We start from the raw sequence: 15,913 nt of genomic DNA, 5'->3' as shown, positions 1-15,913 counted from the left end.
TGCTGTATATTATATCCCTGGGACTTATTATTTTAAAGCTGGAAATTGATACTTTCTGATCCGTTTCCCTCATTTCACCTCTCCCCCCTGCCTGCCTCTGGTAACCGCCAATAATCTGAACTTGGTTTGGTGGGGATTGTTTGTTTTTGTTTTTATTTTTTTAGATTCCACTTATAGTGAGATCATATGGTATTTGTCTTTCTCTGGTATTTTACTTATTTTATTGCATTTGGCATAACACCCTCACGATGCATCCATGTTGTCACATATGGCAAAAATTCCTTCCTTTTTATGGCTGAATAATATTCCATTGTATGCCTATACCACATTTTCTTTATCCATTCATCCGTCAATAGACACTTAGGTAGTTTCCATATCTTGACTATTATAAAGAGTGCTGCCTTGACCATGGGGGTGCAGATCTTTTTGAGTGAGTGTTTCTTATTTCTTTCAGAAAAATACCCAGAGGTGGAATAGCTGATCATGCAGTATTTCTATTTTTATTTTTTTTGAAGAAACTCCGTACTGTTTAAATTGTTATTTATTGGATCCTTTTCCTCCCTAAAGATTTTATTTATTTGTTTGACAGAGACAGAGAGCACAAGAGAGGGAACACAAGCAGGGGGAGTGGGAGAGGGAGGAGCAGACTTCCCACTGAGTAGGGTGCCCAAGGCAGGGCTCGATCCCAGGACCCCGGGATCATGACCTGAACCGAAGGCAGACACTGACTGAGCCACCCAGGCGCCCTTTTTTATTGAATCCTTTTATGAGAAAACTCAACAAATCTTTTTGGGTGTCAAGGCAGCTACGTAGAAAGGGTAGACTCTACTTCTTATAATTATTCTCCACTCCTTTTCCTTCATTTGTGTGTATAATATCTTCTATATATTTAAATTGTGTTTAAGAGTGCCACAAACACAGAATTTATGATCTCAGGGCATAGTGATCAGTAGAGGAAAAGTGTTGCTCAAATAAGTTTATAATCTTATTCATTAGCTTGATTTAATCAACATACAGATACAGAGCAGAATAGCAGCAGGGGTATAACTGTGTATCTTGAAATGTCTATTTTAAAATTTGGAAGATTAGTTTCTCAGGTAGACTGGCAGCCTTTGGTTCATATCCTAGGAGATACAGGATTTTATTGTTGTTAATTACAGTGTTTCATATTGTTGGCTTCTGTCAGCTCATCTGAGCCCGTTGTGATCAGCCGTCCATTCCTTCCTTCCTTTCTTCCCTCCTTCCTTCCCTCACTACCTCTTACCCTCCCTCTGTCCCTCCCTCCCTTCCGTTCTTCCCTGGGAGAGATGGTTGTGAAATATTTTCCAGCTTACTACTGCTTATACATTTTCCATTAATGTATTAGGGAAGGCATCTATTGCATGGAGCACTGGGTGTGGTGCATAAACAATGAATTCTGGAACACTGAAAAAAAACTTTAAAAAATGAATAAAAATCAGAAAAGTTTCTCAAATTAGGTTCCTGCCAGGTCCCAGATGCTCCTAATACTATCATTATCACTTGCTTTACCATGGCTTCTGACTCCTGGGGAGTTCTTGTTTTTGCCAATCTCAGGAATCCAATTGTCTCCATACCACAATTACTCTTCCTTTAAGTCACTGTCAGTAATGATAATACCTTGGAAGTTGGAAATTGAAAAAAAAAATGATAGAAAATAATATCATGATCAGAAAGAAATTAAAGTCATTGAGTGTTCTATTGTTCAGTGTTTCCATAGATTTTATACAGATTAAAGCACTACAGACCTGGGTTGGAATCTCTTGGTGTGAGAACTTGGGCAAGTTATCCACTACCCGTCCCAGTGTGTCATCTGTGAAATGGATGTTGTGAGGGTTAAATGGGCTTCTATATGGAAAGTCCACAGTCACCATGCTTGGCATATGGTGGTCACCTTCTGTGCCCTCTTCTAGAAGCAACTAGGGAGCTTCTAAGAGTTCTTGACTGTCTTCCATTTTTATGAGTTTAACTTTCTCCAGAATTTCCAGCAGATCTTGGGTGTGGGATAGCACAAATATAATTTAAGTCCTTGGATATCACTTCATGTAACAGTATTTTTGATTCAAAGCACTTCAGTGCATTTAGATATTATTGAAGATCTCAGTAGTTACAAAATATCCACTTTTGTTGGTACCTTGGAGAAAAGAAGCTGGGTCCTCTGTGCAACTGTGTTTCCTTTCATTGATCAAGGGCTTTTCTGCTGAGAATTTGAAAATTTAAATTTTTTTAAAGGATTTTATTTATTTATTTGGCGGAGATCACAAGTAGGCAGAGAGGCAGGCAGAGAGAGGGGAAGGGAAGCAGGCTCCCTGCTGAGCAGAAAGCCCATGCAGGGTTCAGTCCCAGGACCCCGGGATCATGACCTGAGCCGAAGGTAGAGGCTTTAACTCATTGAGCCATCCAGGCACCCCGAAAATTTAATGTTTTTAATGGAAAAAAAATCTCATTTCAGTAAAAGACTTAGCTTCTTTAAATGATCTATCATCTCTTTAGTAAAGTATCATTGTAACATTGCTTTATAACATGGTTTAAAAAGGATTTACCCAGCCCAACTGAGAAGCAATTGCTGGTGTGTTTTAAATTGGGTTATATGAGTTAAAAATGGGAGGACCAATGGAAGATATTTCACTATTTGGACTTTTTTGTAGTTAGGTAGAGAAATAAAGAGTGAATAGCTATTATTCACTCATATAATTATCTATTTATTAGATAGATAATTAAAGAGTGAATATTTATCCTGAAAACTGCTGGGACTTTAAATATGTCATTCTCATTAATGAAACAAGATAGGATTTTGAAAATATACCTTTGGTGAAGTTAATTAAAACATCATTTAAAGAACTAGTTCATTATTTATAAGAACAATTTAAACCTTTAATAAAATACATTCCCATACAGAGGGCTCTGATTTAAATAGGTCTGGAAATGAAATTAGATTGCAGTTTTTATTGCTTGCTTATTAGGATTCTGAAATTCTCATCTTAAGAAGTTTAATGTTAAATGTATCTTTTTCACATTTAAGATATATACAATCAAAATGAAAAAGAGCTAATGATTTACAGTCTTTTAACATTACTACAGCTACACTGGGCAATGATAGCCACTCTCCAGTAAGATCTCATCTGAATTGAGATGTACTAGAAATGTAAGATTAAAATACACTGGATTTCAGAGACTTAGTATAAAATAATGTAAAATATCCCAAAACTTTTCATATTGATTACCTTTTCGAATGATAATATTCCGGGTAAACTGAGTTGAATCAATTATATCATTAAAATCAGTGTAATATATTTCTTTTTTTAATTGTGATAACCAAAATATTTAAGGTTATATATGTAAGTCACATATGTATATTTCTACTAGTCAGAGCTGCTCTAGAAAATGTTTCTGAAATAGTTAAAACATCACAGATAGATGTTGCCCGAGGGATGCCACTTTAGGAGCAAATCAAAAATATGGCAAACATTGGGTTATAAAAGAAAATTTCACATGCACAATTTGAGAAAAAAGGCTGGAGAAAACCATCTATAGATATGGAGTAGGAAATTGGATAGAAAATTCACATCTACAAAATTAATTGAACATTGAGGGAAGTTCTTTAAAATATCCTGCTACTTTCTTGAAACATAGGTTTTATAAGTCCAACAAATTTTATCATATTCTAAGAAAATTCACATTTTTCACTGACTATACCATTGAATACTGATTCTCATATGTATATTCAGTATCTGAAATACTCCTGGGACACAATGCTTGTTACAGCTCATGGCATAAAGTAGATGTTCAATCAATATTTGATGAACGAATATGTGATTGACATAGAGAGATCGGTAGGGATGTTTATCGGTCTTGCTCATTGATTATCTGAGGAGATTAAGATAGTGCCTGGACCATAGAATGCACACAAAAATATTGGTGCATGGTGAAATAAATGAAGACAGACGACACACACACATATTAAATAATAAGACAAAGTACTCAGAAATTACCGCCAATATATGTTCAACTACTTCTCACTATTCAAAGAGTACCAAATGTTTTAAAACATCACTGTATGGCTGTTTTAATTACACCTTTGCTTTAACTATGATCCTATTTTGATATTATGTTATATTTTGAGTTATACGTGAAGAAACTCCATCGAAACAGTTGGAATACGATGCAGAAATTAGTGCTTCAAAAGTTCTGAACTTGTGATTATCGGTTATGTTGTTTTCTCTGGCTTGCAACTATAATGAATTCATGATCTCAGGGTCCTGGGATTGAGCCCCATGTTGGGCTCCCCACTCTGTGGGAAGTCTGCTTCTTCCTCTCCTCCCCCTCCTCCCCTCCCCACCTCCCTCTCCCCTTGCTCTGTGTGCGCTCTCCCTCTCTCAAACAAAGAAGTAAAGTCTTAAAAAAAAAAAAAATCAAGATTTCAGGATAAATCAAATCCTTAGTGAATGTAGGTATAGTTATTGGATGCTTTAAGGTTTCTGTTGAAAGCATTGATACCCCTTCTTCAGGACAGAGTAGAAAAAAAATAGGTGCATTCCAATAATAAACTTGTAATTGTAGAAATGTGGAAGTGTGAAATTTATATTTTAAACACGTTTTACATCAATTCCATTTATTTAGGGGTATATATAACACACATGTATTTCCCTTCATTAAACCAACAAACCCGGGAGTAATTTCTTCGCTATGAATTTTCATAAATTCCAGATACACAGTGTATTTAAATAGGCTAATGGTGAAACGAAGGGGTAGAAATTACATTCAAGGCATATGAAGGGAACAGAGGAGTGTAAAGGTGCCGTTTCTGCAGTTAATTGACCAGGAACTGTGTTTTTGTAAAGGATTCGCGGTTCAAACGGGCTTAAGCTTTTTGTGTTAGGATAAGTGATTTCCATCCATTTACTTCATCAGTCTGTCCCCTGAGGACCCCGTTGCAGGTCTCCTTGCTGCTCTGCTGCCCTCTTCTCCCTCCATTGTGTTCTCCAATGACATTGAACTTTTAGTTCCAACTCTTGTCTCTGGGTCTTTGCAAATGCTTTGGATGCCTTCCCTAAACCCCATCACTTTGTCTAATTCTGGCTCAAATATCCTCTCTAGGGAGAGATCTGCCCATTGCTTGGTTCCTACTAAATCTTCTTGTTATGAGCTCATGTAACTCCCTACTTCCCTTTTAGGAGCATTCTTACACTGTTTCCAAAAAAAGAGCAGAATCGTCTAGCTTTGCATGTATTTATGTAAATTATTGTTTTAATGGCTGTTTGTTTTAATGTGCTCCACAACCCCAAAGCCTTCCCTTCATTTCCAGAATTTAAGGATTTCCTCATTATTTCCACATTTTAAAACAGTATATGATTTTTTCCCTCTGAAAACATGACAAAAACGGCTTTTCTCCATAAACGACTAGAAAATCATTTACTTCCTGGTGTTTTCCTAAAATTCATAAATCTTGTCCCTGCTTAGGACATGTTATGAATTAATTGGTAGAACATCTATCTCTGAAGAATTAAAGAATTGCCAGCAGTGATCAAGCCCACGCGCTCTCTCTGGCTCTTGATACGGTGTTGACAGCCAAGCAAAGAGCTTCTTCAATAAATCCACTCTCATATTCAAGTTTTTCCAGATGTGAGAAGTAATTAAGTCTTTGCATTTATTGAGGCCTTGTATGCTTTTCAAGAGGGAACTGGCAGCTGTGGTGAATTAAATCTGCTCCCGCGCATGTGTATGGGGGTGTGCGTGTGTGTGTGTGTGTGTGTGTGTGTTGTGTGTGAATGTACACATATACAAGCACACATGTGGCATTTGCCAATTGTCAAGCGAGATCAGACCTGAGAAGAAAACAAAACAAAAAGCTAATTTCAATGAACACCAAAGATTTTTACAATTATGTTTCACAGCTGAGAGCGGAATGCTTTGTCCGGTGATAACTTTTCCCTTTCTACTTTTGCCAAATGTTGAAGGAAAGCAATGAGGATAATTACATCATTTGCATCCATTAAAGGATTTTTTTAAATGGTGAAATCACGATTCTCATGTAACATAAAATAAACACACTTAAAAGATTTTAACTCATTAATGAATGAGGGCACCAATAAGACGTTAAGATTGGCTCATAGGTGAATTTGAAGAACACGTGTGAATGAGTAAAAAGGAATTGCTGAAATGAATTTAGAAATAAAGCAAAAGGCTCTATTGATAGGACCAGTAATCAATTGCTTTTCCCCAGGACACAATTAATTTGCATTTGTATGGATAAAGCGTCATTAGCATTGTTATCAGTTTTTTAACATTTTATGGCCTCGTGAAGCAGTTCAAAGACAGCAAAAGGCCAAATTAGCCAGAAGGTAACACTAGATAACACAGAAGGCATTTTTTTTTTTTTTTTGGCCAGTTTCAAAGTCTTTCACAATTCTTCCTGACACATCTCACACAAAATTCTAGGAAAGGGATACTTTCTGGGATAACCAAAGCTGTTTAATTGTGCCTGACCCTTTGGTTCTGGTTAAAAGGCTTACAGAGGCCACCCAGAACTTTGGCTTCTCTCAGTGGAAAGGCCTGTGAAAGTGACTGTATGAACTTCACTGTTGTTCATACTGAACTACTGCCTCAAGTAAGCAGAGAATTAAATCAAAGTCCTTCAGTTTGCTGGATGCTTATGTTAATGTAGACTCTGAATGAGAACGCCCAGTCAGTACATCTGGAACATACTTTTGATTTTGGCATCCCAACCACACCCGGCCAGAAATTTTGACAAAAACAATTTGCAGTTTCTTGTTCTTCTCCTCCAACACCGTTCATTTGTGAATAGGATCTCTACTGTGAAAACAGGAATATGAATTAAAAAAAAAAACACAGTCTATTAAATCTTATTTTAATGGCATAATTAGTAATGGTGACAATTATTCAGGTTGCTTCGTATTCCTTTGATTTCTAATTAACAAACAGTAATGAAATGGCCATTCGAAAGGAGAAGATGGGCTTAATGAATGTAAACTGTAAAAATAGATTGGGCTAATATTAAGCGGAGCTCTCGTCTTTTATAAAGAAGACAAATTGCCCAAGAGAGCTTACATTTCCGGTTTGAAGAAACAATTTCATCCCCTCATCTACTAGTAAAGTTCTCTTTTGTACAGTTGCCAAACCATGAGGAACTATGTGAGGCAAAAGTAAAATGACCAGGAGTCCAGCTGAGAAGCAAGAACCTTCTGGGAGATAGTCATTAAAAGAAAAAAAAAAAAAAGAAAGAAAGAAAGAAAGAAAAAGAATGTAAAAAACCCAGGCAACTGAAAACCAGTCTATGAAAGACTGCCAAGACAGGCAAACAAGTCAGATGAGCTAATTTGTCTCTCACCTAACCATTCAGGGGGAATATTTTGCAGTAAGAAATGTTGAATTAATTTTTAAAGTGGAAAATTTCAGTTTATCCCTGGGAGTTTTCCTCAACTCAGAACTGAATCTCCATCTATTTTAATTATTAGGGATTTTCATTTGCAAGGCTCTCATCACCATGTTGGCAACAAGCACATGTTCTATCACTATCAAGAAAAGGGGGAAAAGTGAAATAAGTATGAAATGTTGGTCACAATCTGGGCAATTCTTACTGCATGTGACCTTAAGACCATTGCAGACAGGAGCTCTGCAGACAAGGGACCGCTGCAGACAGGGGAGCGTTGCTTATAGGGGAGCACTGAAGACAGGGGAACACTGCAGATGGGGACACTGCAGACAAGGGAGCACTCCAGACAAGGGAGCATTGAAGACAGTGGGGCACTGCAGACCGGTGCTGATGGTACATAGGACTTTCCTTGGCCAAGGGCTCTGTCCCAGTACCTAAATTACCCCTGGGACTTGGCAGTTGCTATGGAAATATATTTGTTTACACAAAAACATCAAACTCTAAACAAATTAAAGACTTCTGGGGGCACCTGGGTGGCTCAGTTGGTTAAGCATCTGCCTTCAACTCAGGTCATGATCCCAGAGTCCTGGAATCAAGCTCCACATCAGGCTCCCCACTCAGTGGAAACTCTGCTTCTCCCTCTCTCTCTGCTGTGTGCATTCTCTCTCTCTTTCTCAAATAAATAAAATCTTAAAAAAAAAAAAAAAGACTTCTGTATTGTCATATGCAACAGAGCCCTTATCTTTAGGCTGTTAGGCTATAGGGGCTCTTCTGGCCTTTTCAAGTATGTTGATGTTGTAGAGTCTTACCCTTTGACATGAGAAGACCCTTTCATTATCAGGTGCTTTTCCTGGAACTGTGTGCCTTCGTTGGATAGTTGACAAATCTTGTGTTTGTAAGAAGCTTTGCTATTTTTTAAGTGCTTTGCTTTTAATAACTTCTGGCAATTTGTTTTTTTTCTTTAACTATGGAGAATTAGGGTGGAGAGGTTAGAGAATTTACCGTAGAGGATGTGGAAGAGCTATAGTTGGAAGTAGAGGGTCTTGCCATAAATAATGAGATCCCCACATTTGTCTCATTCTGTATCAGGGCATGGGGTCGAGTACTAAAGTAAGAGGTAGACAATATACACAAAGAACACGATAAGCAAAAGGGATAGCAATTATACAGATATTCCCTTATTGGGGTGCCCCAAGGTGCAAATATATATTAAAACACAACATTTAACTTGGTTTAAAAAAATAAAGAGGAAAATAGGGAATTTTGAAACATGATAGCTATCCACAAAGAACTTTCTTTTTATTCCCCAAGTTGCATCTGGGAGCTGCTGACAAGAGAGATTTGCTGTGATAAAGTGCAAGGCTTAAAATGTTTTAAAGAAAACTTTACATGACTTTTGTATCATACTTACAGGTGAGAGGGGGAAAAAAGATACATTCAATCAGAAGAAATAATGTATGTAGCTTGCCAGACAGTCCATTAAGGAGTTCATCCAGCATGTCTTGAATGATTTTTTTTTTTTTCAAATTTCCTGCTTTATTTTAGCAGGAGTATGCTTTATTCACCATCACGTCCCCAGCACTAAGCACAGTGCCTGACATAGTAACACTTATTTCGTTGAATGAACATAAAGCTCGGGTGAAGTTTTGGTCCTAGTATTCCATTGAGTAACTTTGTGGATGAGACAAATAATTAACTTCTCTTGGTCTTAATTTTGTCCTCTGTAAAAGAGAGGGCTTTTAGTAAGATTGATTTCTTAAGGATCCCTCTGGCTTTAAAATTCTGAATCTAAAATCCACAAATGGAAAATGTGTGTTTACGGTGCATATGGTGTTTGGTTTTGCTTTCAGAACTTCTGTGCATAATCTCAACAGATTATTTTCTTTCAGCACAGTGGAGAGTCAATAAGGATGTATCACATGATGGGAAATGAGAAAAAGCAGCCGCTGAAGTCCACTGCAGGTAATTCCCCATGGGGATTAGATGTCACCGTGAGCCGCACAAGTCATCTCAACTAGCTCTGGTGAAATTTTCTCCCCATGCTTCTAGAAGTTTTCTAGAAAAGCTTATAGAAACTGTTCTTCCCCTTTTCCAAATAAAGATAATGTAATAGATCTTCTATAGAATATTAGAACAGTCTTTTGGCAGAAGGCTTGAGGGAAACAGAGTTCACACATTCTGCTCCCTTATGGAACAAATATAATGTGCGGAGAAATTCCCTGTAGAATTCTCTACATAGCTATGTTTAAAATAACATAGTTGTTATTTTAAAAGTGAAGGGTTCCAAATTCAGCACCCTGGGGGACTTCTTTTTTGGCATTTTGCTAGTGAGCACGATATGTGATGCCATTAAGTTAGCCTATAACAAAAATCATTTCATGAAAAGACTATTCTAGAATACAACCTTTTTTTTTCTTTTTATTTTTCAGAGTAGGAGAATGCTTCCCTTAAGTAATACTTCACAGAAGAACATTAATTTTCTGGAGCATGGGGAATCATTAACAAATGATATGTAGGTAAGTAGGTAGATTAGATTAGAAGAATAGGATTTCATGTTTCAGAAATACTGGATTAATAAAACCTAACCAGTTTTCTTGATTGTGGGTCTTCTTGGAGCTTCCAACTTGTCATTATGCCATGTGGATCTCTAAGTGACAGGGGTAGAGATGAACATACAGGTTTTTCCAAACACATTTGCTTACAAAACCCCCTTCCCCCTCTAGAGTATTCTGTGGAACTTTGGCCTCATGGAAAAACAATTTGAAGAATAATCTATACTTAATGACTGTTTAGAATATTTTTCTTGTCAGAATTTTTAGTTTAGGTAAGGCCAAAGCAATTAGATAAAACTGGATACAACATCAAGAGAAAATAGTATGATTCTTGGCTACTTAAAATAATGTATTTGGAATAAATTTGTATTTTATAATTACTTTCATTATTCACCATGGGGTATTTTTTTATGTCCACCAATGATATGTCATGATTTCCTGAAAGTTAATTTACCCTGGATTTGAATAACCAAATTGATAAATTATGAGTTGTTATTGCCTAAATTGACAATAAGCTTTTTTTGAGAAATATATTTTTAATTTTATAATCGATAACACATACTCCATTATAAACACTGTTATAATTTATTTTTCCAAAATTTTCCAGGCCTGTAGTACACATTGAGGAATACATAAATAGTGAATATTTTATAATACAAAGACCAGTGAATTTATAAAAATTGACACAATGGGCAGAATGGAAGAGCATGGTTATTATTTTTTTGAAACAGTGATGTTTCTAGAATTCTTAAATGATATATCAACCTATGTTAACTGCAACTTCTTGTGTTTAATGATGTTTACAATTAAAAGAATGCAATAGCAATATAAGAGTAACGATCATAATTAACTTAGAATAGTCTCTTTAAAGTGGTTCAAAGGGCTTTTCATAATAAATTACTAGCCTTTAATCAGCTAATTAAAGTTAGTATCTTTTAGAATGTGAGAAGTATGTTTTTGTGTCATAAAAAATTTAACCTAGATTAACAAGAAAAGTTTGAATGATCCAGATTCACTATACCAAATCTGAGATATGTCTGACTGTTCCAGCAAAAGCTTTATTTAGAGGGAGCTGGGAAATCTTTGAGATAACAAACAGGCTTTGGGCCGTGCTATCTTGAGTGTTACATTGTGGAGTTGTTTTCCCACAATCTTTAAGTCTTTTTCAAACTATTTTGTGAATGAATTAAATTAGTGAAATATAAATAAATGGTCTCTTTTGGATTGCTTACCCAGATTAGAGAATGTTGACTTTAAAAGGTCACAAAATTGAATTTTGCCTGTTGGACCGGTATTTCCACTTGGGAGGCTAGTCCCGGCTGACCTCCACAATTCCATCCATCCACTCACACGCAGTCATGATAAGAGCGTGAAGTGTGAGCTAAATAGGGATGAGGCCTGGGCAAGGTCATTTCTGCCAGAACACCAGAGACTCCAAGAGCTCAAGGGTGCTATAGTACAGAAGAAGGGGGTGTCCTCGTGAATTAAAAAAAGAAAAGAAAAAAAGAAAGAGAGAAAAGAAGAAAAAAAACCCCTCTATACATAGAGTAAAAATGAGGGTCCTTGTATTTGAGGATGTAAAAGATGAAGCAGAAAAGGGGAAAACCGAGGAAGAGGAAGATGAAGACGACATGGTAGGTGGGAACACACCAGGTAAAGAAGGCTACTTGTTCCTCTAAGCTGATCATTAGAAAAAAAATGTTTCTTTCCTTTGTTTTTCTGCACAGGTGTTCTTCAAGCCTGTTATTGAAGACCTAAGGATGGAATTGGCCAGAAAATGCACCAAGCTCATTAGTGATGTAAGTGACTTCAGAGATTTGGGTTTGTTTTTTTTTTCATTATGTGTGTGTGGCACTATCATGTCATCAAATCATTGAGTTGGGGAGAAAACCCTACAATCATTGTTAAAACACAGTTATTTTCCAGATCATGGAACTAAGTCCCGAAATTTCCATTGATTTCCTCAAGGTGACCTATTCAGAGAGTATCTGTAGGGACAGGTCCCTGTGTTCTCAATCCAGAGCGGTGTCCCTTATGAATTTCACTGTCACTCTGGCATGAAATCATAAAGCATTGAAATTTCAGAGCACATTCCATGTGTGAACTGCAAAGCCTTTTAGAATTTGTATGGTGATGGAATTTGTTTCAGGAGGATCTCTGTCTAAATGAATGGTTTTTTAAAAAACAGTTCGGGGATTTTTTGAGGACTCTGATGAATGCAATAGTTCTTGAAACCAGGGGAAAAATACATATTTACATAAAATGTATTTACAGTTTGGGGTTCTTGAGTTACTGAACTGCATGGTAAGAACCCTGGGTGCAGAGGAGAGATGACCCTTGAAAAGCGAATAAGGTCTGGGTGTGTAGAGAAGCAAGCGTCATACTAGCCGTTTCTGTTGTAGTTAATGAGCAAAGTGATCAGAATATTTTGCACGTGTTTGTTTTGCTTTTTTTTTTTTAAGATTTTATTTATTTATTTGACGGAGAGATCACAAGTAGGCAGAGAGGCAGGCAGAGAGAGAGGAGGAAGCAAGCTCCCTGCTCCCTGCTGAGCAGAGAGCCCGATGTGGGGCTCGATCCCAGGACCCTAGGACCATGACCTGAGCCGAAGGCAGAGGCTTTAACTGAGCCACCCAGGTGCCGCAACACATGTTTGTTTTCAAAGGAGGTCAATCTGAGGAAGTGGGGTAGTACGTTGGCATGTTCTCTGAAGTCAACCTGCCTGCATCAATTTAACAGTAAGGTTGGGGCAGGTTATGTAACAGTACTGGGCTCACTTCCTCAAGGGCAACATCTATTCCAGTTTCTAGAAGTAATGGTAATACATCCGGAATGTTTAGTGAACTGTTTGGAACATGGTGAGCACTCAAGGGATGTTAGCGGTTATTAACCGCTACATCTGTAAATTACTTTTGTATCCATCCAGTCACCTTTTATATATGGTTTTCTCCTTGTGGCTTGTCGGAAAGAGCCAGAGGATGGTGGGAATCACACAGCGAGAAAGGGAACACAAGCAGAGGGAGTAGGAGAGGGAGAAGCACGCCTCCCGCCAAGCAGGGAACCCAATGCGGGACGAGATCCCAGGAACCTGGGATCATGGTCTGAGCTGAAGGCAGATGCTTAACGACTGAGCCACCCTGGTGCCCCTTTGTAAACTCTTAATAGTGATGGAATGATGACCACCACAAGAACATCAGCCAAGTTAAGATTTCTCGAGGACTCTGTGCCAGGCTTTGCGCTTCTGAGGTGGACTCCACTGTTTCTCTCATTTTAGAGGTGAAGAAACAAAGGCTCAGAGAGGTTAAGTATCTTGCCAGGGTCACACAGTTGAGCAGTGGGGAAAAGGATTGAGAACAAAGCCTTCTCAGCCTCAGCCATTCTGCTGTGTTTGCTCTTAACCGTAGATTTTCCTGCACGGTTTACCTTTACTGTTATTGATTACACTAGTATTGGTAATGGGAATGCTACCATTTAAAACCTGAAGTTTCCTAACTCTGGAAACAGTACCTTTTCCAGGTGGTTATGTTTTTTGTTAAAGGGTAATTGCGAATGAGTTAAGTATATTATATAAACCATCGGAACTCAAGGGGCAACTTCAGTGAGTAGGTGATTTTGTTGGAGTGGCTTTGGATAAGATCATTTTTCAGTGACTGCAGAACGAGCCTCGTGGTGAGGGGCATGGCCTTTACCATTTTGCAAAAGCCAAAGCCATGTTATTCCTCTCTGATGTAGGAGAAATCAAATATGTGGGAGTGATTTCTGTTTATTACAGATTTATGCTGCATGGCAGAATGTCTGTACGACTTGAATATTTAGATCACAGCCTGTGGCCTGATATATATCTGTGTACATGTTCACCTTCTGTTTCAAAATAGATTTTCATACTTTTAAAAATACTGTGCTTTGTTTTAATTTTTGGAATTTGTGTATTTACCTGCAAAGAGTCGGAGCAAGTACTTACTTTTGTCTCTAAAACAAAACTAAAAAGAGGAGTCTGTGCCATCATTTTACAAACAAATTTTGATTTACATGTTCTGAAAGAACTTTATGTATTGGACCCAAAAGAATTTCTAGTTTTTCAAAGTTTGGTGGAAAAGGTTTTTATTAAGTACTGACTGCTTTATCCGCGGTCAGCGTCATCCATGTCCTTATATGGAGACAATGAACTTACATGGGAGGTTCTCATGCCTGTTATATTGCCTGCATCACTAGATCATTGTCTAAATCTGTGTTTGACTTGCATCAGTCATGGAGCAAAAACAGACAGAAGTGGATGATTGGTCGGGGAGTTAGATGGGAGCCCCCGTCGAGGCCCTCTCCTGCTTCTGATGGTGCCCTCGGTTGGTGTCCACATTTCATTTAGCACACGGGCTTTTCCCTGGGTCTCAAACTTAAAGACAGACCTTCAGGTCTTTTCGTTTGTTTTCTGATCCCTTGTATCCCAGAGGGACACCTGTGTGTTTACCAGAGCCTTTTTCTCTGTTTGGAGGCAATCTGTTTGTAGCCCATGTCACCTGGTGAAGCTGGGGTCTTGTTTGTCCGTTCTGCACGGGTCTTCATCTTGAAGCCGTGAGAAGCGGCCTCACGTTCTGTTCACCGGATCATACAGCTAGGGAGCCACACACCTGGGATCTGAAATGAGGTCCTCACGACCCACAGACCGTGGCCATCGTTGTGTCGTCCCTCTCCTGCTGTGGGCCAGGCTCTCCTCATAGAGTACTGTGTTCTGTGGCATAAATGTTACAGAGGACTGGTCTAGAGATAAGCCCAGGAACTCACAGTTTTCCCTAGAAAGAGATGGATGTTTTTCATGTCAGGTGGCTTCACTTTGGGGGATCCATGTGAGGCATTTTTCCGGTTGTTGTTTTTTTTTTTGCTCTACCTGGTTTCCCTTTGTATAACTCACTTCCCCAAATTACCCAGTCCTTTGAAGCCACCTCTTTTATTTTTCTGTTAACCACATAACTTTTTTTATTTTCTCAGATATTCTCTCTCTCTCTTTCTGGACCTATTGGCCACCTACCTAGTGAATTTCTTGAATAAGTCAAACCCATTAACTATATAGAGCCATCAGAATCAGAAATCTAGTAGCCTTTTGTCGGGTGGCCATACGACGTGTTAGGTTAAGGGGGATATTTTTGTATGTTTCTTGTAAATTAGGCATCCAGGGTTTCTGCGGAGCGAGTTTGGCCCCATCTGCCTGAAGCCTGTGATGCAGTGTTTTGGTTCAACCCTTTGGAGGGTGTTCAATCGCGTGGCAGCAGGAAGACATTTTCCAGGCAAATGAACATTGTTTGTTGTGGGTAAATCCTCCCAGGGCTAAAAGCATCGGGATTCTGTGGCTATTCCTCCAGAGAGAGCTCTGATTGTGTTAAGAGAAACTGGGATGGCAGTCTTGGCCCTGAGTGTCCCCTGCCCCATTACTAGGTAGTGACGGGGCTGTGGTTCTTTCTTCCAGGTTTGGATGCATTGAACCAACATGGCTCTACTTGAGAGAAGACTTTCTTGATACTTTCCGTTAAGAGTGCCTGTAAAAGGAGGGGCGTCTGGGTGGCTCACTAGGTTAAATGTCTAACTTTGGCTCATGTCATGATCTCAGGGTCCTGGAATTAAGCCCCGTGTTGGGCTCCCCGCTCAGTGGGTCATCTGAGGGAAGGGTCTCCCTTCCCTCTGCCCCTTCCCATGATCAAGTCTTTCTCTCTCTCCCTCAAATAAATAAATAAAATCTTTAAAAAAAAGGAGTGCCTGTTAAAGGAAATATTCTCAGACATTTCTACATCTGTCATCCAAGTTCAGCCATTACCTGGGGTCATAGCAAGTGAAAGAAAGACTGGGCTAAGGAGAGAAAGCCTCACCGAACTGATTTAACTCTAATTGTAGTTGAGACATGGTGGGATTAATGGGTGCGGTCAGAGCAGAAGGTAAATATTTGGGGTATCTTATTGACTAT

General features: G+C 38.5%; 2 protein-coding genes across 2 annotated transcripts in view; both read left to right on the top strand.

Moving 5' to 3' along the window:
• Positions 1-15,913, top strand: part of NEBL (nebulette) — a 362,472-nt gene that overhangs the window by 236,786 nt on the left and 109,773 nt on the right. The gene's annotated exons all lie outside the window — the stretch shown is intronic.
• LOC123946206 (nebulette-like) overlaps positions 1-15,913 on the top strand; it is a 142,960-nt gene that overhangs the window by 50,718 nt on the left and 76,329 nt on the right. Inside the window, exons 4-6 of the mRNA XM_046011515.1 lie at positions 9,301-9,373; positions 9,841-9,927; positions 11,691-11,762. Of these exons, the coding sequence (XP_045867471.1) occupies positions 11,724-11,762 (39 nt within the window). The 5' untranslated portion in view covers positions 9,301-9,373; positions 9,841-9,927; positions 11,691-11,723. The remainder of the gene's footprint in view (positions 1-9,300; positions 9,374-9,840; positions 9,928-11,690; positions 11,763-15,913) is intronic.

This window comes from Meles meles, chromosome 7, assembly GCF_922984935.1.
Source record: "Meles meles chromosome 7, mMelMel3.1 paternal haplotype, whole genome shotgun sequence".
In the NCBI taxonomy this organism is placed as follows: domain Eukaryota; kingdom Metazoa; phylum Chordata; class Mammalia; order Carnivora; family Mustelidae; genus Meles; species Meles meles.
Note: the sequence above shows the minus strand (reverse complement) of the source record. Positions and strands in the feature narration are given on the sequence as shown.